This window comes from Hyalella azteca, unplaced genomic scaffold (assembly GCF_000764305.2).
Source record: "Hyalella azteca isolate HAZT.00-mixed unplaced genomic scaffold, Hazt_2.0.2 contig59, whole genome shotgun sequence".
Taxonomy (NCBI): Eukaryota; Metazoa; Arthropoda; class Malacostraca; order Amphipoda; family Hyalellidae; genus Hyalella; species Hyalella azteca.
Genome location: NW_025930421.1, coordinates 2,481 through 26,863, shown reverse-complemented (window position 1 = coordinate 26,863; position 24,383 = coordinate 2,481). Strand labels below are relative to the sequence as shown.

Genomic DNA, 24,383 nt, shown 5'->3' with positions numbered 1-24,383 from the left:
GCTGATAAAATTAAAATCATGATAAAACACTCTTCTATACGCACTGGACAATGTATTCCTGCTAAACGTCGTCTAACTGAATATTAGTTATAGGGGATCATCTCTCGGAATGAGATGTAGGAGAAAACACATGGCAGCAGAAACGATCGATTTGGTTACGACCGTCCTCTAAACGTCCCCTACCACATCGCGGCAACTTCCATGCGCAGCTGAGACGCGCCGCTTCTCACCATTATCTCGTTCCATTTCTTACTTTATACACGTATTTTCACAAAGCAAACATATGTCCAGCAATATTTTTTTATTTTGTTTTTTTAGGTACTCAAGTTAAAGCAATTTTCATTAGTTGTAGTGAAATTCCAGGGGTATGGGAGCATTGGGAGAAAAGTTGGTGTTGCATGGACATGGAACGAAAAGCTCAGTCAGCCGCTAGCAGGCTTAGTAAACGTTGGTGAGGTGCGTGCGCGGGGTTAAAATTATTTTTTACTATTTACGGAACGTGTTGTTTATCAGGCTTGTATTCCAAAATCTCTCAGAAGAACATGCTTCCAACATACTAATAGATTTTTCGTTGGAAACCCGGGTGAGTAAATGAATGACTGACCTTGAGTTGCAGAACGTTTCTTCGACTTCTGCAATGACATTCGTAGGCCTACCTAGGTCGTCAGGAGGATGTTCATGTTGCCACTGGCCACGTCAATCTTTGTGAATTACGTTCTAATTCGTAAGAGAATAATAAATCTTGTATCTTGAGTATTAATGCTTCTGTTAGAAACTATAGCAACTTAGGGTCAAATTAGGTGGATTCATCAGTCGTGCTGAGTTTCTGACGACGTCAAATCAAAACAATCAAGCGATTTCTTCGTTCGAGCAGTTCACACCAGGTGTGAATCCTCAAGACCTCAACCGAACTCTCGTACAGAGAATTTGCGGCGAGAGACTTCCGAGTGTATTAATGTTGCTGTTTTTTTAGCCGAGTACAAAACTATTTTACCTATGAATGTTTTGCTCTATGCGTTGTATATTTTATAAATTGAGCTGGATAGAAGCAAAATAAATACTTAAATCAGGATTGATACCTAGTCTATCGATCAATTCTTCGAACTGTCCCAATCCCAATGCTCATTGTGTGGACGGGCAACCGACTAATTGGTCAAACTTTGACTCAATCTCTGTCTATATTGATGTTGGGAGCTGTGACATTGTTTCTCCCTAGCTCTAGTTTTTCATATCTCAAGATATTCGACACTGGTTTCACGATTTATTTTGGTGAGTTTATCGAATTATATCGTAGTTTCTATTGTTTGTGGAAAATTCAGTCAAAAAGCTAAAGTGACAAGAACAAGAGAGCACTGGCCTATGCGGCATTGATTGCTTAGTGCAAAGAAGTCGATCCTACAGCAAACAAAGGCTGCAACGAAAATTTCATTGAAAATAATGTGCCAAAATGAAGACGTCAATGCTGTCTGGTGCTGATAGGAATGCTGTCTATCAACGCTCATTGTGGTATTTTTTAACCATTTTCGGGACCAACGCGTACGGGTACGCACACAGTGAAAGCAGGTTGCCAGCGTGCTGGTTACCTGCTCAGGCTGGTGCCTGAAACCATAGAATACAGATGCCTATTCGTACAGGTTTTCACTGTGAACACCTGCATTATTATCCTATGTTCATTCTTGTGGCAGGTTGGAGCAGGTTGCCCGCGCGGGCAAACCTGCTTTCACTGTGTGCGTACCCTACGTTTGCATCGCTTGAACGTTTAACCTAATTTTTGTGGCACTAACTGCGATTACTGCAGCAAGCAGCACGAGCTCCCCCTATTGCCGCGAGCGCAAAAGACTGAAGGAAAGTTTGAAACGTGTGGACGCTCGTCAGTCATCCGTCTTGTCGGTCAAACTTTGGCATGACATGTATTGGCAACCCTGGCATTGCTCTACCTCCACACCTCCCCGACACGTATCAAGTCAGGAGCAAAGAGTTGCGCCAACTTCGCATGTGACTATGGAACGAGGGAGGCTGATTTTACATAATTCTAAAGCTCTAATTAGATTGAGGTCAAATTTATTGCAAAACCTTAATTTTTTCAATTGGCTATTACTATTAGTGGTAAAGAAAACTTGTCAGGAGAAGAAAGCAATTATTTTCATGGTCAAGTGTGTTTTATGCGCTCTTATCTGAACGCGCAAACGTTTCTTATCTAACTACAGAACGTTGATACGGGAGATAATAACGTCATTTTCATATTGCGATTATATTCTGCCAACTTTATGATATTACTTAGATTGCATGGCAATTGATCGTTGCTTTACGCTGTTGCTGTCTGGTTTATCACACAATTGATCAGAGATAAAATTGTGGGTGATAACTTGAGTGTTCGAGACTTTGTAGTCAGCGACTCTCGTAATTTGCTGCCTCGATAACCCTGCTTCAAGTTGATCGCCATTATATATACTTGATTGCATCAGTACTCAATCGTACTGTATTATTCATATTGAATTGGTATGTTTAATCACATTAAAACTGAATGCAATTTAAGGTTTCATTTTAAACTGCACTTCTTTTCGTCGTGAGCGGCATGCCGTCCGTATTGTAGACAGTTTTGTTAATTGTCTTTGTTTCCTTCCGAAACGTCGCTTTTAAAATCTGCCTTCTTCATATCACTTCTTTCATTCTTTGTATTAAATAATGTGTTACCATTGTCTCGTCTACTTCTTTTTTGGAAGGAACTCGTATCAATTATTCGCTACAAAACAAGTCTCTCAAGGAGGAAGTCGCCGTCCATGTCAAATATCGAACTTCCTCTGGTCTAGCCAACAGCTGGGGTACAAGAAAACGGAAAAGGGGAACCAAACACCTGTTGAAACCATTAATCTCTGCTCAGGTGCCTGTCTGACTAATGACCCGACGTCGCGTGTAGCCCGTATTTCTCTTGGCCGCCTATGACGAACTTGCGTTCAGCATCCCTGGTATGGTACGAAGTTCGCTGTTGACGCGTTTTGTGGCAGGAGATCCATGCTAAAAAGAATGCATTCGTTCGCTGTAAGCATGGTTCTAATTAGCGTAGATTTCACAATATTTTTGAATTTTTTTGGGAATCCGGCCTCTTTTCTAGTCATTCGTTACACCAGTAATTCGATTTAATTGTAATAGTATTCATATATATGGAATATTACTATTCCGTTCTCCATTAGGATAGGTACCTGCATATTATTACCAAATCGTTTACTTTTCGATCAGCGAATCTTCCTTTTTTCACGATGCTACCAGAATTAGGTCTTCTACCAGAATAAAAGAATTAGGTCTTCTTAAACATCAGTAAACTGCAACCCAGATTGTGCAAGTTTTACAGTAGTACACAGAGAAGTATAGGAATATAAACACCAGTGCTGACTTACTACCAAGTCGCTGGGATCGATGCCCCGCGTGAACGAACCCCCATATTGACCCCCTCTTCTTGCTTCCCCCAAGATTGGGGGCGACAACTGTTCCGATTTTATCTACTGATTTGTTGTAGCCTGAGACTGTTCCCCGGGCAGATTTGACATGGAATTTACTTTTAATGAAATAAAATATTTATGCTGTAAAAATTAAATATGCTTAGGTGCGTACGTGACACGAATCATGCACTGGAAAACGTGTGACCTTGGCTTCACCTTGCTAACGTTCATGACGCTCACGTGACGTCACAGGCAGCACCTGACGTCACGAACGTGAACGCGTCTGTCGCTCCGCCTAGTAACATGTAATCGATTGTTGATAACACGGCCCTCTACTGCACGATTGATTATTCGACTGTAGTAGGAATAACATTACATATAATCATTTGTGAGAGTAAGGCATTCGTCGTGGAAATGATACTATCATGTCATTAAACGATTGGGAATTTTCCACGCGAGTTAGACAACGGTGGTGTGTGTTATTCTGCTCATTTCGAGTTTCTTCATGCAATCGATACCATAAAACGAACTGTATTATATGGTCCTTTTACAGTGCGATTGCATCACGCTGGAGTACCACCCTTTCACTGCTCAGACGAACCTTTCTTACCTGCAGTCTTATTACTTTCAGCTTAGCAGATTATCTTTTTTAAGTAAACCAATTTAATTTTCAGTCAGCGGCATTAGCTCAAGGCACGATTTTTCTGTTTAATTCATTTTAAGTGTTACATACAATTTTGTGATGACCATAGGTGGGTAATATTGTTTGTGGGAGCAGTTAATTGCTGCAAAGAATGACGCATATTTTTTTCTATTCTATATACAAAAGATGGCGGACTCTATTAATAGCGGTTGTTATGAATTTCGTATAGTATAACAATCATGGAAATGCCCAAAATAATGAATATGTCATATTGTCTAAATAGTGACACTTGCTGCACGTAGCACTGATACGCTAATTTGCCGGGGGGAAACTGGTTCAGGATGATCTTATCTATACCAGGGCCAAAAGTGCATCGATATTTGGACAAATTCGCGTCATTTCTGTGAGTGCATATAGCGCCATCCCGCATCTGTGCTACAGCTGCCTGCGATCAATGAAACCAAAGCGCGCCAAGTCGAACGACCTTTGTCGGGAATAATCTTTTATAATATAAGAGTGGTGATTCAGGTAATTATTTAGTAAGGGGTTTGTAGAACTTGCCTATTTGCTAAAATTTATTTGGCTTCATTTCATTGCTAGGTTTGTACCTACACCCACCAAACAAATGACATAGGAACATCGTTTAATTAAAGATTGAGTTATAGCGTCAGGTGTCTGGTTAGTAGGTACTATATTGCGTTGGTGCTGTGAACACGTATATACGGTGTTACTACTTCTACTTGGGTAGGTTTTACCTTTGGTTAATACAGTTTTCGAAATGAAGTTGTTTTGAACCTCCAGCTAGGTGTCCATTCTCACCTGTTTTTCCTTCAATCTCATTCTTCCATGGTCGTTTTTACTCTATATTATACCAGGAGTTACTCGCCCTCACAATCCTCTAAAAATTCAACCCATTAATCCAATTTTCTCATCCACATTGCCATCAGCCTTTCACCTCATCCACAATGCCATCAGCCTCTCACCTCTCATCCACAATGCCATCAGCCTCTCGCCCCACATCCACATTGCCATCAGCCTCTCACCTCTCATCCACAATGCCATCAGCCTCTCGCCCTACATCCACATTGCCATCAGCCTCTCACCTCTCATCCACAATGCCATCAGCCTCTCGCCCCACATCCACATTGTCATCAGCCTCTCACCTCTCATCCACAATGCCATCAGCCTCTTGCCCCACATCCACATTGGCATCAGCCTCTCACCTCTCATCCACGTTGCCATTAGCCTCACTCCCCTCATCCAAACACATTGATCATCAGGCTGCAACTCCCATATTCACTTCACCGCATCATTGGGTTTTACATCTCGATTGCACACGCAGTATCAGCAGTCTCCGCTTCCATTCAACAATACCTCCATTCACGCTTGGCACCGATTGTAAGTAGTTGCACTCCCACTAGCTGCCAATATCAAAGCTGCATCATAGAAGGTAGGAAAAAAGTAGAAATTTTCTAACTTTTCTGATAAATTATCATTTAGTAAATTTCAGCACTTTTCAAAGAAAAATCTGGTTTACATTTGCATTGGATTGACAGTACCTACTTGATTATTGATCAGCGTCCCTCGCGGTCACGACGCAAGCCGCAACGTAACCGTGCGTGAGCGTATAGTCACATATCGCGTTCCCCGTAGTCCTAGTTATTTCGCAGTATATTATCAGGACTCCGCCACTCGCGGTTAAATACATCGCGTCGCTGTGACCCAATACCCAGTCACGTGCAATCGTCCTCACCGTTTTTTTAATACCGCGACCATCTAATTTGTGCCAAATAAGTTACTATTTCAGCAGTCGTTTTCATTTCGATGTAGCGTCCCAATGACTCACTGAAATACACCGCGTCGTCGCTGCGACTTCTCTTCCGTAGTCACGTGTCGCTATCGCGGCGGGTGTCTCTATTTCGGTCGAGCACGAGAAGCGTGTGTGGTGATCTCGTCCACGCACGCGTCGGGCGCGGGGTCTGCCCGAGGCGTGATCACGTGCTACCGCCAACCTCAGGAAGCGCGCGTCTCAGGCAGCGTCAGCCGCGGAGTGTGCTGATGTAGCACAGCATATCCGACGCGTCCTCGTTGTTGGTTATGCGGAAATGAGTTCGTAATTGTAACTGTAATGAATAATTTATTGATGAATTATGCGGAAATGAGAACACGAGTTACGAATAAACTTCTTAGGATTAGTGCCTTATGTGATATAGCTTAGTTTGTTAGGTTTTCGAGTGATAGTGGAGCTGTGTGCGTATACATCAGCGCTTATTTACGAGACTTTCTCACTTGTGTTGAAAGTGCGTCATTGCTATCCTTATTGATATCGGTGTCATTTATCAAGACGACTAAGTTTTCAACCATCAAAACGAATTATTTGAAATAAATTTTTAAGCAAAGAAAGTGTGCAATTAAAATTCGCCAACCTTCTGATTATAAAAAGTGGTATCCAACGAAACGTTCAGACTGGTCCTTCATGCATATTGTTCCCTTCTCTATACATCTCTCGGTAACGGCCGCTTTCTTGTTCAACGAAGCGTACTATGATCTTTAAAAACACATTTGATCATATTTGTAAGTCAACAAAAATACTTTAGTACCTATATACTTAACCGGTGTCGTGAAAACTGGATGTTTTTCTTGGTTATCGATAATAAATAGGTGTTTATTCTCTTATGGAGTTTATGTTAATTGGACTCAATTATCCTTTAAATCTTTTTATGGAGTCATTTTTCCTTTAAATTTTATCAACCATGATTATCGCTGTTCTTTCTATATTGTCATTGATACACTATTCGTTCAAAATCTGTTTCTAGTCATGCTCTGTTGCTGTTAATAATCGATTGAAGTTTATACTATTGTATAGTTTATGAATTTTGCACCTTCCATATCTACCGTAGAATGAACACACACCTTTCGTACCTACCGTATTTTGCGCAGATTAATGTTCATACAGATCGTTTTGCTATGAACTCTTGAACAGTATACCGTATATTCTTACGGTATTGTTATGATCTTTCTACCCTTCATACTCACCGTGTTTTGTCAGCAAAATACCGTTCATACTAATTTTATTGGTATGAAAAATATACCGTTCATTCTTATCGAATTTTGTATACAATATACATTTTTTGTATACAATATACCTTTCATACTTATCGTATTGCTGTGTATACCGTTCATAACTTCATCAATTTTGAATAAAAAATCAAAATTTATTGATTGATCAAGATTGATTTTTTTTGAATAAAAAATCAATCAATCAAAAAGTATACCGCTCATAACTCCATCAATTTTGATGTATGTATTTAGAGCTCAAAAGTTGATGGATGTATTAATGTATGTATTTAGAGCGCATACACTTGAAGCTGTGTATGTTAAGTGCAAGTATTGGCAAATAAACATGATTGTTCCTAAAGCAAGTTGAAATGAGTGAATACTACAGTTTATTTAGTTTGGTATCTATAATTTGCTTAATATATTTCAATGTATACAGAATCTAAAGAGAGGGCCTGAGCCGCTTTCGCATAGGCGATCGTTGCAAGGCTTGGCAAGCTTTTCGTGTTTATTTTCACAGTCATCAGGAACTTGTAAATATGCTTGCAGGCATTTATGTCTTCATTCTTTCACGATTCAAGACTTTTGTTGTTTATAAAAAAAATGAAATTGTCCCAAACAGCACGTGCATGTTACATTTCTGAGTGTAAAAACGACATTTATTTAATTTCCTAGGCATTACAGATTTTAATTGCAAATTCAAGAAATTTTTCCTTATTTACATTTGCACGGTTTACGTTTAATGCATTTGTTTTACTTGTGCACACTTTTGCCGATCGCGGTCTAGGCGATGAGAAAACAATAATCCGTCTTGTAATATAAATACTACATGACTCGTTAAATAAGTTTATATACCGTATATTATCAGGAACTTGTAAATATGCTTGCAGGCATTTATGTCTTCATTCTTTCACGATTCAAGACTTTTGTTGTTTATAAAAAAAATGAAATTGTCCCAAACAGCACGTGCATGTTACATTTCTGAGTGTAAAAACGACATTTTTTTCATTTCCTAGGCATTACAGGTTTTAATTGCAAATTCAAGACATTTTTCCTTATTTATATTTGCACGGTTTACGTTTAGTGTATTTGTTTTACTTGTGCACACTTTTGCCGATCGCGGTCTAGGCGATGAGAAAACAATAATCCGTCTTGTAATATAAATACTACATGACTCGTTAAATAAGTTTATATACCGTATATCTACGCTGAAACAAACTGCTAGAATATGGATAGAAGTTTTATCTGTGCCAGGAAATATAGAGCTCGAGGCTAGGTATTCAGGCTGCTCGATCACGAGTTTTTATTTTTATTTGCCGTGCACTTAACGTCACAAGTTAAACTTGTTGATTGGTTGAACTCCTAATGCAAAAATAAATTGCTGATTGAGACTTTATCTTGTGTAAGCTTTTTCTTTAACTTTGATGTATGGTCCAACTTTCTGCAATGGTTTGATTCATCCATTCACAATATTGAAGGTTCCATGGTTCAAGTATGGTTCCGTGATAATACCAATAAATGGTCCGAAATAAATGGCATGTGAACCACTGAACTTTGTATAATTCTATTGCCATTGAACCACGAACCATGCCCTTACCATTGAACCAGGTTCTTAATACGGAACCATGAACCATGCTTTTACCACTTACCCACGAACCGTGTACTTACCACAGAACCGTGAACATTGCTTTACCATTGAACCATGTGCTCAGCTATTACCATCGAAGCATGAACCATGTTTCACCCCTGACCCATGACCCAGCTACTACCACTGAACCTGACCCAGCTACTACCACTGAACCATGAACCACACCACACGCTCTTATCATTCCTTGACTTGACAGCACTAGCTGCTGCAACAGACTAGCAATGCAGCCTTCGCTCGTTTTTGTACGTTATTGCTACGACAAAACTCGTCAAAGCGTCAGTAAAGCTAGCACTTGGCTGCAATGGATCTGCTTGAACTGTATTCTTCGCTCCTATACGCGCTCTTTAATATCGATTACAACATCGTGAATCAGAGCATTTATAATTTTCGAGCATTTATAGTCCGCTTGTGCAAATCAATAAAGGTATGATAAACATCTACTGGTTGTCGTGTTCTGATTTGTGTTACGATTTTTTACTTCCGTCCCAACTCTTCAACACTGAATACGGAGTACTAAGATCTATTTGTATTTGACTGGTTTGGCTTAAGTTAGTGGATAAATCTCCGCTTAATTAGTATTTCTTTCAAATATATTGGTTGCTTCGTGAGGCGGGTCGTTGTTGCCAAGGCGAGATCAACTGAGTCCCTTTTTTTATGTTGTGTAGCATTTGATTATCAATGTGGGTGATGCGCCGTGCAAGTAATGTGCTGACTGAATTTAGACTCAGCGTGCGCATTAACGAATGAAAGCGTAGACTCGAGTCAGTTTTATCTTCTATTCATTTACCCAGCTACTACCACTGAACCTGACCCAGCTACTACCACTGAACCATGAACCACACCACACGCTCTTATCATTCCTTGACTTGACAGCACTAGCTGCTGCAACAGACTAGCAATGCAGCCTTCGCTCGTTTTTGTACGTTATTGCTACGGCAGAACTCGTCAAAACGTCAGTAAAGCTAGCACTTGGCTGCAATGGATCTGCTTGAACTGTATTCTTCACTCCTTTACACGCTCTTCTAATATCGATTACAACCTCGTGAATCAGAGCATTTATAATTTTCGAGCATTTATAGTCCGCTTGTGCAAATCAATAAAGGTATGATAAACATCTCCTGGTTGTCGTGTTCTGATTTGTGTTACGATTTTTTACTTCCGTCCCAACTCTTCAACACTGAATACGGAGTACTAAGATCTATTTGTATTTGACTGGTTTAGCTTAAGTTAGTGGATAAATCTCCGCTTAATTAGTATTTCTTTCAAATATCTTGGTTGCTTCGTGAGGCGGGTCGTTGTTGCCAAGGCGAGAGCAACTGAGTCCCTTTTTTATGTTGTGTAGCATTTGATTATCAATGTGGGTGATGCGCCGTGCAAGTAATGTGCTGACTGAATTTAGACTCAGCGTGCGCATTAACGAATGAAAGCGTAGACTCGAGTCAGTTTTATCTCCTATTCATTGCTAGTGCGAAATTATCTGTGCTTTTATTATTAATGTTATTCCCTACAAGATTGGGGAATCGGACACTAATAGGTTTAAAGCTTGCGCCCATGCGTATTATTTAGTGACAGAAACTTCAAGGCTTAATCATATGGGCTACCAAAAAATAACTGTGAAAGATACGTCAAGAAATGATTTCTGCCTCCAATAGTATGACAGGTTCATTCCACAAGAAGTTTCCAAGTATTATTCTTGTCTTCATGAAGCGTTTTTTAGTCAGGTAGAATTTTAATGAATAGGTGCATTGAAGAAAAAAATTGGATTACGTGTTCGGTACCTGAAACTTTAAATACACTTGTTACTTTGGGTAACCGCAATTTTATGTCACGACATAAAACAGTTTTATTTATTTTTGATAGCATGAAACATGTACTGTTTTTCTGTAATTTGCATGTATTTAATTTTTATTATCGAAAATTTATCAATCTTGCGACAAGAAAGCACTCAATTTTATAGGGTAATGGCAGTGGCACGTGTATACTGCTGCAGCGAACAAGTGAGTGACGAGTCAGACTAACTTGAGACAACGCAATCTTAGTTCTCATACAAAGCATTCTTTAGGAGAGTTTCCTGTTTTATTGCTCGCTGCTACCTGCACACGAGCGAATGCGCCAAGGCAACACGTGTTATGAAATGTCTACTGTTTGTCCTTCGCATTATTTCTGCTTGTTTCGCATCGCATTTAAACACTCGCACGTTTAAAGAATTTAAAATATCGTGGACCTTCTTAACATGAAGCTATATGAAGGCGGTGCTCTTCTTAGTCGAGAGCAGTGAGTGTGAGCGCGAGTGAAAAGTTTATTTCTATAGATCAAAAATTTACCTTAGAATATTTCATGCATAATGACTACAAGGCAGCTGAATTCGTTTCATTAAATTTTATCCTTTTCTTCTCAAGTGTTCGTTGGCATTTATTTCAACAGACTCCCAAACAGGATCTAGAATTGTCCGTAAAATGAAATCTTAAATTTCTGTCAGTAGAATATAATTCTTCAATTTCCAAATGTTGGCGGCTAATATTCGATCCTCTCTAATGCGTTACCAGTGACCTTTCACTTATCCCAGTCTAGGTAATTAACATTCGGGCGCCGAATGCCCTTCAGGGGCTCCTGCAGAACCGGTCACGTATGACGGCCGGAGGAGCCATGTTGCTACGCGGCCCTTCCCTGCCAACCGGTGCTGCAACTCTGACGTCGCCATTAATATAGTTGAACAGCGACACTTGTCGCGGCAAGCTTACCAGTNGCTTGCCAAAGGCGTTGTCGTGGCTAGCTTGCCAAAAGCGTTGTCGTGGCTAGCTTGCCAAAGGCGTTGTCGTGGCTAGCTTGCCAAAGGCGTTGTCGTGGCTAGCTTGCCAAAGGTGTTGTCGTGGCTAGCTTGCCGAAGGCGTTGTCGTGGCTAGCTTGCCAAAGGCGTTGTCGTGGTAAGTTTCCAACGACGTGGTCGTGGCAGATTTTCAACTGCGTTGTCGTGGCCAATTTACCAAGCTCTCGTCATACTTTCCTCACTAGCCCTATTCTTATGGTTATAGTTTGACTCTATTGGATCCAAAATCACCCTAGATTATTTCCGTACATATTTATCGAGTTAATCGCAAAATATTTGAGAGATATTTTCATACGAGCGTCTCTAAAATCTCTATTTTCAGCTGTAGATTTTTTTTGAATTTTCCGTCGTACGCAATGGTGGCATGCAATCGGATATCCATGTATGCTCGATCTTCGAGCCGAATTATCATATTTTTGTATTCATTTTTTTTTTGTTTTTATAGCCCATCGATTGAATCATTTACATATATCGTTATGTTTTAAATTATTTATCCATTGTTTCAGATCCACACCTCAGAATGGAGAGGCACGGCGACACTCTGGAGAAGTCATGTGGCAGCAGTTCACAGAGCGGCCGCAGCAGTGCATCGACGCTCTGGCCCTTACCGTGTAGCTTGACTTCGTTGCTTAACATGAATTGCCGCGCGAGGGCAGAAGGCTTGGCTAGATCAGTGTCAGCGAAAATAAGGTACTCGGCCACAAGGGATGACATGGTTCCTCTGCATCAGAGAATGGAAGGTCGTTCTGTGTCTGTCGACGCAACTTGCGATCAATTGTTGCTGAGCAAGCCGTTGCACGTGGTCACTTCCGAACCAACCATGCATATTGATTACTCTCCTACCCATAAATGTTCCGAGGAGGATTCTGATCTTCACTATGACTTTGGCTTAGTTACGCCCGAAGACGGACAAGGGCTTTCAGTCGAGTTTGCTCAATCTAGCGATAGTATCTCTAAAAAATCATCACTGTCAGATCATGAGAAAAGGGGCAAAATATGGGCAGACAGCAAAGGGGAATCTAGCGATAGACCTGAGAGTGGTTGCGTCACGTCTGTGACGTCACCGGTGATGTTCAGGGACGATATGATGTCAAGCACTCTCTCTTCGCCGTCCGATGATGTTTTATCTCCCACTAATTCCACTGACCTCAAGGCAGTACGAGAAATATTATCTTTTACATCATTTGTTGAAGGTATCCAAGGCATGACGTATTCATTGAGTGAGCTTACAGCTGTAGATTCTGGTCTATATTGTGAACTATCTGGGGCAGATTCAGGATTGTACACAGATCTTGATTCCGTTCCTGACTCCGTAAAGTTCTTTTCTAGGGATGTGAGGCCTGACACAGATGACAAGTCGTCGCAGAATTGCAATAAAATCAACCCTGTGCATGAGTTCAGCGATTCGACTTCTGATGATGCTGAAAAGTTCGGCAAAGTAACTCCCCCCGAAGGATTTCGTAATGTACCTCCCAAAGCACTTGATCCTTCCATCTTAGAGAATTTTCCAAAAGATCAGCGCCGCAGGAGCTGTGACTTACCTCCTAAAATATATCAGCAGCAAACCCTGCGTTGGAGCTCGCCTCCTGGTTACCGCTCAGGTCTAACTTTACCCGGAGGCTTGTGCTTGGCCCTCCTGCCTGCCAGGGCACCTACCACCGAAACATTGTCATTCAAGCGCCAAGTCGCAGAGCCTATTAAAAAGCACGAATCTCAAGTGGTGTGCTCATCCGGAGGTTTCGGTGCTTTCAGGACCCAGCTTTGTAAGTCAAATCGGCCCGTGACTTCAGAACCCGAATCAGACAAGCGCGAGTTGTCTAGCCCGGCATGTGTCACGAGCTGCATGCTAGGATCACCAGACCACGAGGCGTGGTCAACAGAATGGCAGCACCATGACCATACAGCAATGGGTGACTTGAGAGCTTCCTCTAGCATCGATGCCACGCTTGGCACCACAGCTCATAGTTGGCACACGACCTCGACTGCTTCTTTTGACGCTGCTGCCGCCGCTACCTCTGCTGCGGCTGCTATTCAACCTCAGCTGATAACAGCGGCAGTGTGTGGTCAACCGGCACAGCGAGACGAAGCTAGTCTCTCAAGCAGTGAGTGCGACTCCCGGCCATCCCCTGAATCACAGCCTGTGTGCGACAGTCTGAAAAGGGCTCAGTTGTCGGGTCCTGATATTAGTGAACCTACAATTGCAACAATGCGAGATGAGTGCGAGCCTTCGGTGCCTAGTTTCTCGAGGAGACGGCGGTACAAGGTCAGAGAAGGTCAATCAAAGTCAAGTGGCGCTTCGTGTTCAAATGTTGACACTCTTAATGCAAAAGTGAACGATGGGACACCATTAAGTGCAAGTGAACATTCTAGTGAACCTAGTTCTCCAGGGTCTATGAGAGATTGTGATTCTTCAGAACCGACAAGTCCGTTAAACGCAGAAACAAATCTTCCAAATTCTTGGCCTGTCGCTGAAACAGAAAACGCTTCTAGCGCGTCTGGTGCGTGCAGTGTGCCTATTTCAGTCGACGAAAATCATGACGAAGCTGGCAAAGTTAGTAACGCTGACGATGACGCACAGGACGAGGAAGACGTTCCAGCAGTCGTTGAGGGAAAATTTAAGCATTTACTTCAATATAAGGAAACTGTTAGAAAATTATCATACGCCGCTGAAGATGCGTATGACCCTAGCATTACCACTGTTATACAATTAGACGAAAACGAGTTATCTGAACCGGAAGAAGACGTATCACTCCACGATGAAGTCGATCAGCACGAATTAGATGAAAAATTGAATCGTCTACAAATTGAAACGCCTGAAATGAATGTTCAACAGCCGAGTGATGAATCTTCACGGGATTCGTCTGCAGACCCCGTGGAGGAAGATCTTAGTCTTCGTATTAAGAGATCTTCATCTTTGAAATGTGGCAAAACGCCCCCGGGAACTCCTGGCACCAAGAAAATTGTCCGATTTGCCGATTCACTCGGCCTTGATTTGGCGGAATGCCGGACATTCTTGGAGGGTGTTCCTAATGTTCCCAAATCCGCATTCGGAGACTTGCGAATTGCAAAAGCAGAGGACGAAAGCGAAAATTCACCAAGCTCTTCACAACTGTTCCTTAGCAGCTGTAACTCCAACAGATATACTGCTATAGCCCAGAAAAAAATGCTAATGCCACTGTTTCAGCAACCATGTGTGCTACCTGGATTCTTGGACAGAGTTCGTGCCAATAAAGTTTCTCTGGAAACAATCAGTGTTGGTGACGATATGAGTGTAAGGGGATACGTTCGCGTCTTGAACTTGGACTTCCACAAGCATGTCGTTGTGAGGTATACTTTCGATGGCTGGAGGAATTTTCATGAGGTGAGTTCGATGCTACTTTTTTAAGTGCATTATTCACGAGGAAAAAATTTGTTGACACGCCTCTTTCATATACCAATGCAAAAAATAACCATCGTTTTAGTTCACTTTGTAGACCATGACAATTTTATTTTAATTTTATTTTACTATAACTGCACTGTATCTAGATTATTTAGATCCCGTTCCTCAGTGCCTCGATCTGACATGGATCCTATTCTAACGCAATTCTCGAAAGAAGGCGCAATAATATTTCCTAGTGAGGATTATCTAAAATTTGACGTCGGTGATCTGTGAAGCTAGGCAAATCTTAAACAAACTCAAACAGGCAAGCAGGCAAGCAACATCAACTTGCGTTTTTTTCTCTTTTTCTCTTGCATCTAGGACAAAATCGCGAAAAAATGATAATTCTAATTACTTAATCATGATTGTAAAATGCATTATGGAAGTAAAAATCCGATTTTTCCCTTTTTTTAAACGGGAATCTGAAAGTCTGGCTAATCTTTGATTGACTGTAGACTTGAAAGAACAGTGTGTGATCATGAAAAAAATATGTTGAAATGAATGAAAAAATAAACGGAAAATTAATGAGAATTAGCGCATGAAAACTATGTTTAAAAAGTATGTAAGATGCGTGGCGAGTATGTGAAATAATTAAAGTACAATTTACGAAAACCGTCAAATTGAGGTTGTTCGAACAATATGGCCGCTGTGTAGGTAGGTGTTCTATGGAAAAAGTATTAATGTTTGAATACAACGTGACGAATGTGGAGAATCTATCTTACGTGTGTGTAAAATGAATGGAATTTGACTTGAAAAGTAAAATCGAAAAAAATCATGGCAAGTGCATGAAATTAATTATATAGTTGTGGAATTTATTTAGCGCCATTGTATTTATTAAGCCTCGTGCTGTAAATATTCAAGGCTATTTGAGCGTGTGTCCACGGTGCCGGTTGTGCCATGAACTTAACCAAACTTGATATTTTATTTCTGGTAGTCCAATCACTTGGCCTTTTATAACGGGAGGAGAAAAGTACATTAAAAATTTTTTCAATGTGATTTGTAGTAGGTACGTGTACATTTTATTCAACATGAAAAGAAATTGAATTCGAATTTGAAACTTGGACCTGAATAGGCGGGCGTTCTACGCTGAATGTGAGTTAGAACAGAAATTTTTTTAATTGACCTATTTTGGCTTCAAAATTAAATAAATGGATTGGGATTAAGGTAATGTCTTGTATAGTACAACGCCGGAAAACCTGATGGCTTGGAAAGTGATAAAAAATGGTTAGGTTACTAACGGTTTGAGTAGGTACTGGCCGTGTGTGAATGTGCTTGTGTTAGTGGTTACTCATGTAGGTGTGCTGCAGGAATGAACTCTTGAGAATTACCGCGTTATCAGCTCGGATAACACGTCTCTTCTTGTCGTGTTTCCTTATCATTTATAGCGGGCTTCCTAGTTTGGTTTGATCGCTGCTTATCTGCTGTATTCTTGCATGAACTTCATGATCTTGTCATTTCCGTGATCTCTTCGCGGTTGACGTTTGCGTCATTAATTCTTTGACTAGCGTTTCAATTAATTCGCGTGTACAAAACTCGAGCTTTTCTTAACCGTGTACGAGAAGACGCTATATATTTTTTTTGTAGTCATCGAATTAATCGTCAAAGAAAAACTCAATGACTTTTTGGTCGTTGCACATGAATTCGAAATAGTTTTTTGTAATAAAATAAATTGGCTAACTTGTGGATTTGTTACGCAGAAACATTTATGCCTTTTTAAAGCTGAAGTTGTGGTTTTGGAAATTTGGAGCAAAGACATAAGAGAAAAATCGATAATGTATGATCCCAATAGACACTATGCGACTTTAATTTTCATGAAATTTCGTATATTTCATGTGGGCCAGTCTAATATATACAGTTTATAATACGGTAGACTGATTTAATTGGTCACTCGGTCATATCAGTTTTTTCTTGGATTACACTGGAAAATTGTCTTTCTATGAATTTTTTGTATACCGTATATGAATACGGTATTCTGGTCTCGAGTGATGATGCTCCAACCTATAGCAGTTTTTACTCGTGTTACTAATTTCTAAGCCCATGATGATAACGTCTATCTTTCTAATGTACGAGATAAAATTTAAACACGAGTACATGCGCAGTAATTATGAATGAATATCTACAGTGTGAATTTCGACCCGCCTTCAACGAACCAAAATTAGTTTGGTTCTGTTTAATTCTGTAAAAAGTTTTATTGATGAGTTAGTGTTCATCATAGTACTATAGTACTTGTTATAATCTGATTTAGAATTAAATGCCACAGACTGTTTTTATCCGACCGAAAAATGATTTACTGTAATGTAATTGCTATTATTTATTATTTGATTATGATTTTTCTTTCGATTCCTCTTAAGCAATATGAGCCTTGTCACGTTGCAGGGATAAATTCAATCACCAGATACCTACTTGACCCTCAAATCGCTGAGACTTAATAATTATAATCTGATCCAATTACAGACCATTAATCTTGTTCATGTTTCAGGCTACCGCTTCGTACGTCCATGGCTCGTGCGATGGCTTCTCTGACAAGTTCTCTTTCTTATTGTGGGGAAGCTTCTTGCAAGAGAACGGCTCACTGACCTTCTGCATCAGGTACACAGCTGGAGGCAGCGAGTTCTGGGACAATAATCGGGGATCCAACTACGTACTTCAGTGTTATACCAACCAAATACGGCGACAGCTACACCAGCAGGCACTTCACCAGCCTGCTGACAACAACCTGAGCCATGGAGGAGGCAGTTACTCCAAACACTTTGGGAGTGTGTTTCAAAATTCACCTCCGACACCGTCTGAAAATTGGACTGGAACTTTCTTTTAATAATTAGTGAATAATCATTTAGAAACAGCTCCTTGAATTGTTTGAGGACTCGACGAATGTGCTCGATTTTTTCATGGTATACTCTATAGATGTATAATCCACTGTATTCGGCGATGTGCAATGCGATTGGAGGTTAATGCAACTGGAGTTTATGTGGAAACTGAAGCTCGAATTAGTTTAGCCCTCAGAGCCAATAAATATGCGACGTGCTAAGGATGGAATAATATGAGACTCTCGATGTGTACAGCGAGGGATATGCAATTTCGCTTCAGTGAGTCGGTTGCAATGTCCATGTGGCAAGACATTAGTTATAGTCTCGCTTTCCGTCTGTCTCGATCGCTGTGTTATTTCCCCTGAACTCGTTACTGCTTTTATGTACACATGTGTCATTTCACAAAAAATATTCCTCCACAAATTTTACACGAGAAACCTGAGTGGAATTGCGGCAGAAAAGTCAAGCTTCTAGTAACAACGACTGCAAATGGCACGGCATGATTTGCCTATGAATCTATTGCGTATCGTAATCATAGTCTGCAATTTGAAAACCTCGATGTGCAGTGGTTCTGCTTGAACGTTTCCCGTGGTCTGAGCTTAAGCGGCAGTTTACATACACAATGTTTTTAAAGTCGTCTCATGACGAATTTCTAGTCTTCGTATCAATTCTCGCTTGCGTTGCTGCCTAGGCTAAGATTTGTTCGTCGTTTTGGTGGTTTTCTTGTTCATTTTAGAGCCTCCAACTTTTTTTATCACAGAATTTTGGAGGCCAATTCGATTAATTTTTGCAACATACTGAAACCAAATTCACGTCTATTAAACCTGATGAATGTATAAATTAACCATTAATAAATTACTTGCCTGTATCAATTCGTTCACTATAGGAAGGTTTTTGAGAGTGCCGTATTTTAGATTCTATGTCTCAAGATAAATTAGATCTAGTAAAAATAATGAACGTAATCCAACGAAAACTTGGAACTAGACCCCGAAGACAAGATTCCGTGTCATGGAACTCATTCACGATCTTGAATTATATCCTCTAGTTTATTTATAGAGCTAAGCCTGTATCGGATTGGTTTATTGGAAAGCGTGCCTTTCGCGCAAAGCTTGTATTCTCGATCTATTTAGTTGATATTATGTTGCGGTCGACTTCCCATTCTTGAGCTTTACTAGGAGTCATTGTTGAAATATAGCCATCGACATGTTGATTATATCCTTACCATTAGATAGGAGAATTTTATCAGCTGTGAGTTGTAGAATAAGAAACTTAGAAAGGTAAATAACTGGTCAAGTTATGTACGCAACTTGTACTAAATAACGTAGAAATAAGAAATGATATTCTAGCTAACTCGCTTTAGCTCAATCTATTACATTCATGGAATAGACAATCCGAAGTATGAACTGGAATTTTGTCCCTTCTCTAATTTTGATTCCGAACTCTGGGCCAGAATTTGATGCGAGATTCTGACGCCTGTTTGCCACCTGCACCTGTGCTTGCTTCTCGCTGTGTTTAAAAAGTTGAGCCCTGCAGCTTGTAACTAGTTACTTGTGGCTTATTAATGCGCAAGAAGGAAAGGGTGAAAGCTGATTGATTTTACGCAACTTGGTTCGAATTATTGTTGGAATGTTGTTGTTGAGATCAAGTCCCGTTAGAGGCACTCGTTATGACGTCACTGAAATTTATGCTTCCAGTCCTTACCAGTGTCCTCTATTATTTTGGTAATCTTAAGTCTGTAATTTATGTAACCCATTATCGCTTTGTAGTCAGAGTAAAGAACATTTTAGGAGGTCTTCTGCAGTGTATTTGGAGACAAGCGTTTAGGATTTCAACGTTGCATTAATCCTGATCACCCCACGACTGAGCTCACTGCGTCTGAATGCGGGCCTCAGTTTGGGATTATGTTCTTGAGTATATAGGATACCATTCTCGGTCTCTTGCTGGTCGCCAGCGTCTCGTGTTAGCAACATCGTGTGTTTATGTTTTTTTTTCTATTGCTCTTCACCTGCCCATTCTTATTCTTCGTCCCCTCTAAAATGCTACTAAATTTCTTGGCTCAACTGACAGCCTTCCCCTAGTTGTGAATGATGAATGATTACGATTTTGAAATTTTTTTCTTTGATGTCGCTGATTGCGACCTTCCGTCTTGATGGTGATGAACATTTGTAACTTCCGGTGCGGAATGGTTTCTTTGCCGACGCGTTAGTAAACAGTATAGAAAACTATTGCGGATGATAAATTCTCGTACCAATCCATTTTTTTCTGTCCTTTAGCTGCAAAGAAAAACACTATTGGCCTTTGATCGTTGTATTTACAAATGAATGAATATATTGATATGTACTCTTGTTACTGATGAAAAATATATAGTTGTTCCAATTGCTGTGAGAGTTTATTCGAAATGTTAATGCATATTTTGATTGCGTATTCGTATATAATAGCTCATTATGTGTTCGTTCTTAGAGAGTTAATGCTATGTATATATACACTTAAACCATATTAGCGACGTGTATTTTCTCATGTGACCCTATTTAATTTTAATGTGCGGTGCATTTAATTACGTTCTGTGTAGTGTCTGATTATGTATAAAATTATGCAACTGTAAAATCATACTCGTCATTGCATTGCGTGTCTTGAAATTATTTCTGCCAACTGTAATCGTCTTGAAATGTACCTGTCGCTGAAACGTTTCTTGTATTTAGGAAAAAGCATCCTATGTTCAATCGTTCATGTGCTAGTTGCACATAGGCGTCAACTGAAAGAAATTAAATTTGTATTTATGGGTGAAATTAACTTTAGTATTTTCTCTTGTGGGCATGCCTGAGGCTGCCGGATGTTTATGATACTGTAGATTTGGAGGTGAGAAATAAATGAATATCAAAGTATAAAAATACCTCGCTTGAATTTCTGCCACTATACATCTCTGCTGCGCAGGACGTTTTCTGAAGTCGTCAGAAGTCATACGAGATTTTACGTTCCAAATTGCTTCGGTTTTGTGTTCCTCACTACTGAGCTTTCGGTATTTGACAGTGGGGTTGAGTAGTTGGATAGGACAGGATTCTTTTAATTTTTTGTCGCCACTCGTGCTAGCAGCGGCATCTCGTGGAAGTGACTTGCCTCCTATGTTGTTCTTCACTTATCCCTACATCGATCTCCGTATTTCTGAGGTGCTGTGGTGCTTGAAATTTTGTCATATTTTGCCACTTTCACTGCAATGACCGCTGAGACCTGGCGCCACTTACTGACGATATCATTTTTTTACAGCGCGATCTCTTGACAGAGCAATCGTGAAATTTTTACACTATGGCACTACTTGACAGAACGACGAACTCACAAATGAATATTCGTTCTTTTTTACCATTCATTTTATTTGTGAAGGTAATATCTTCCTGTACTGCACTATTGGGCGCTCAAAGAATTGTGCCGTTATTGAGCTACGGTAAATTCTGAGTCGTTTAAACTATAGATGACCATAGTAAATGAAGCCATGTCAGAGAAAGAGGCCATCCGAAAGCCTCAATAAATCAATTGAAAAAATTCACGGCTTTTTTCTGTCAGTTGGCACTTGTTCCGCAAATTTCAACTTTTTTATATATTATATTGATAAGATTTGAAACCATCCTATCTATTGTTTCTTCTTTTGTTATTCATATTTTCAACTACGTCAAAGCTTGAATTAACGCACCACCAAAATATTTCCTTATGAACATTTTTTGAAAATATCGCTTCGATATTTTCAAAGGCCAACTCTTTTTTTCCGTCCGCGCGACACTTCATCCGTCCGATTCGTGTCGCGCGGTACGCACCCGATCAGAGAAGCTATGGTGACGTGCATCCGTCAGCGTTGCTTTGAATTAACCACGAAGCTGTACTTTGCCCTATTTGATCAGCCACAGCTAATATCCTTAATTTCTAAGTTCCTTAAAATTTTTGAGATTTTTCATTTAACATCGTAATTAACTTGTAAAGCTGCACTCACCGGTGAGTCTGAGAAATGTTGATTGAGAGAGGTGTTATCGTCTTCAATTGGATCACCTAGTAGCCGCCGCCCGTCACGGATGATGAAGCCCTAAATAAGAGATCAGCAGGTTTTTGGATCTGCACAATCCTTCACTCTCCTCTTCTGGTCAGCCTTTGCCTCCTTCATCTTCCCTTATTTCCTAGTTACATCGCAACAACAGATTCCTAAAGGTTAAACGGACTGAAGTTTAAGTGAATTCGATTAAGTAATGTCCTATCACCTATTCCACACAGATTTCGATGTATCAAAATTAGGAAACGAGCATCTGAAAGTCAGATTCCATGTTCAATTTGAGATATGAATTTAGGTTACAATTTAAGGTGTAGGCTCATGGACTTCTTCTTATTTGTAGTTCTAAAGGGCAATGTGTACCTATAGGTAGTTACATCGACTGTGCTTACTAGTGCTTACTAGTGCATCTAGTCCAGTATATACCGCACGATCACGTCGTCTATAGTTTTAGCGAGAAATTATGGCGGGCTTCAGCCCTCAAAGATAGGCGTAATGACGCCACAGGTGACAACCTATTTAACTCGTGTATCATGTTTCGAGACTTTGAGATTATTTTCACTTGCACCGAATATGGGTCAGAATATATTCAAGCTATCGAGCATACTGTTAAGAACTTGATTAATCGCACGAATATTTTCCCGCTGATTTTGAAATCACTTATATTCTCCTATCAAAGTTTTGGTTTCCATTCTTTCTTGTAAACTGACTGTCTACGTCCATTCTTCAAATATCGAATTTAATTCTCTATCTCATTTGGCGGTTGGTTCCAAGAAACATTAAATTCTATTATCTATCAAAAATAATGAAATCCTTGAAGAATATTTGCCAAATCCCGAGTTCTGTGATGGTCGGTAACAGGGTTAGTTTTTAGGATTGACTTCGCTGGACTATTTGCTTTCAGCCGAGGCAGATATTTCAAAAATTCTTTAGGTTTAATGTTTGTAGTTCCTGCTATTAGCATAATTTGAACTACATGTCTGTTATTAGCATTATTTGCGGTACATGTTAGCTATTAGCATTATTTGAAGTAAATGCAGCTATTAACATAATTTGCAGTACATGCCTGCTACTGTCTGGGCTTATTTCAGACTAAGTATTTTAGACTGTTGCATTTACGACAATGTAACTATTTTTGGTCGATAGTTATTTTCTTCCACGAAGTCGAGACCTCGAAGCATCAGCTTTACTTCAATTTAGCCTCATGAAGTTCTTCCTGACCCTTGAAATCTACTATTTTGTGTTCCCATACATTGAATCAATTCGTGTGTTATGGTGTTGTCGTATAGGAGAATGAACGCATAAAATATGCTCTACCGGTGAATTAATTCATGGAAACTAATATACGTATTGAGGACAAAAGGCACTGAAACGATTTGTTATTCTTCAGAGCATAACTAACAAGATATGATGAATAACTAATGGTAGTGCTTTTTTTTTTAATTTAGGCAATTATATTTTAATGGGTACGTTAGGCCTATCAAAGCTCATGTTACTCGAAAAGCTAGTCTCCAATTGTCGATAAAAATGTGTATTAATCCGTTTTAAATGTAAATTATTTACACCTTATTTCTACGCCTGTACAAACTTTTATTCACAAACCTGGGGTTAGGTTAAGGCACAGGAAAGTTTCCTCATTCATGCAAGTTTCGCTACCTTGATCGTTATCCCGTCTCTCGGAGCGAACTACATCATCATTACATGTGAATCTTATTCAGTGTTTCATGTTTTCACATAACCTGTCATGTCTATGCTTTTTGTTAAACTCGTATATAGTATTTATTTTTTATGAAAGCCGGATCATAGACCAGTGCTTAAGTATTGTTGATCTAATTAGAAACCGAAAATGAGCAGCCCAGATTACGGGAGCAACTAGTCTACTGTTTCATTATTCGGCGTAGGTCATTCATTCACCATGACTTTTAGTGTTTAAAATCCGGGGATGTTTACATAGTACGTGTTTCTTAAACAGTTCGCATAACATTACTGGCTATCCATGTGAACGACGTGACTAGAGCCATTGCGCTCAGTAAGGAATCGTTATGTACATAGAGAGTCTATCAAATGTTCGTAGATTCAATAAAGCTTTATCTATACGTAGTCAATATCCGTGTGATTATTTTAGCTTGATATATTTACGCAAACCTTACTAATAATAATTAACTGTACATGCTTCAATCCCCTAGGCCTAGGTAATGGCCGGCATAGAGAGGAGGGCTATTTGTCCACGGTCAGACTCATCTGACCAATAAGTGAAAAATCGTCCTAACTACTAAAGAAATCATCAGTAACTTCTCTATTGAAGGAAATGACGGGTGTTTTTTATCTTTAACTAACAGGATTTTAATGTTCATACGAATTATTTATAAAACATCGGGTAGAACAATTTATTCTGATAGTTTGCATTCACTGACTAAATTATGTGTTATGGATACTTGTTGGATCATTCATGGGTGATTGCAAACGAAAATGACTTCCATAGAAACTGAATGAAATGGTTATTGCTCTGTAATTATAAT

General features: G+C 39.8%; 1 protein-coding gene across 1 annotated transcript; it reads left to right on the top strand.

The window, feature by feature from the left end:
- The first annotated feature begins 327 nt into the window (after positions 1–327).
- Positions 328–21,364, top strand: LOC108668137. The gene is made up of 3 exons (XM_018155293.2): positions 328–583; positions 12,119–14,973; positions 17,510–21,364. Exons 2-3 carry the CDS (start codon positions 12,133–12,135, stop codon positions 17,843–17,845), a joined length of 3,177 nt encoding a protein of 1,058 aa, XP_018010782.1. The 5' UTR covers positions 328–583; positions 12,119–12,132; the 3' UTR covers positions 17,846–21,364.
- Positions 21,365–24,383: the final 3,019 nt, after the last annotated feature.

What these genes read in the sequence shown, in the direction of transcription:
- LOC108668137 (XM_018155293.2), top strand. Translation starts at nt 12,133, where the DNA reads ATGGAGAGGCACGGCGACACTCTGGAGAAGTCATGTGGCAGCAGTTCA. An exon ending in GCTGGAGGAATTTTCATGAG is followed by an intron (nt 14,974 to 17,509) that starts GTGAGTTCGATG and finishes TTCATGTTTCAG; the next exon opens with GCTACCGCTTCGTACGTCCA.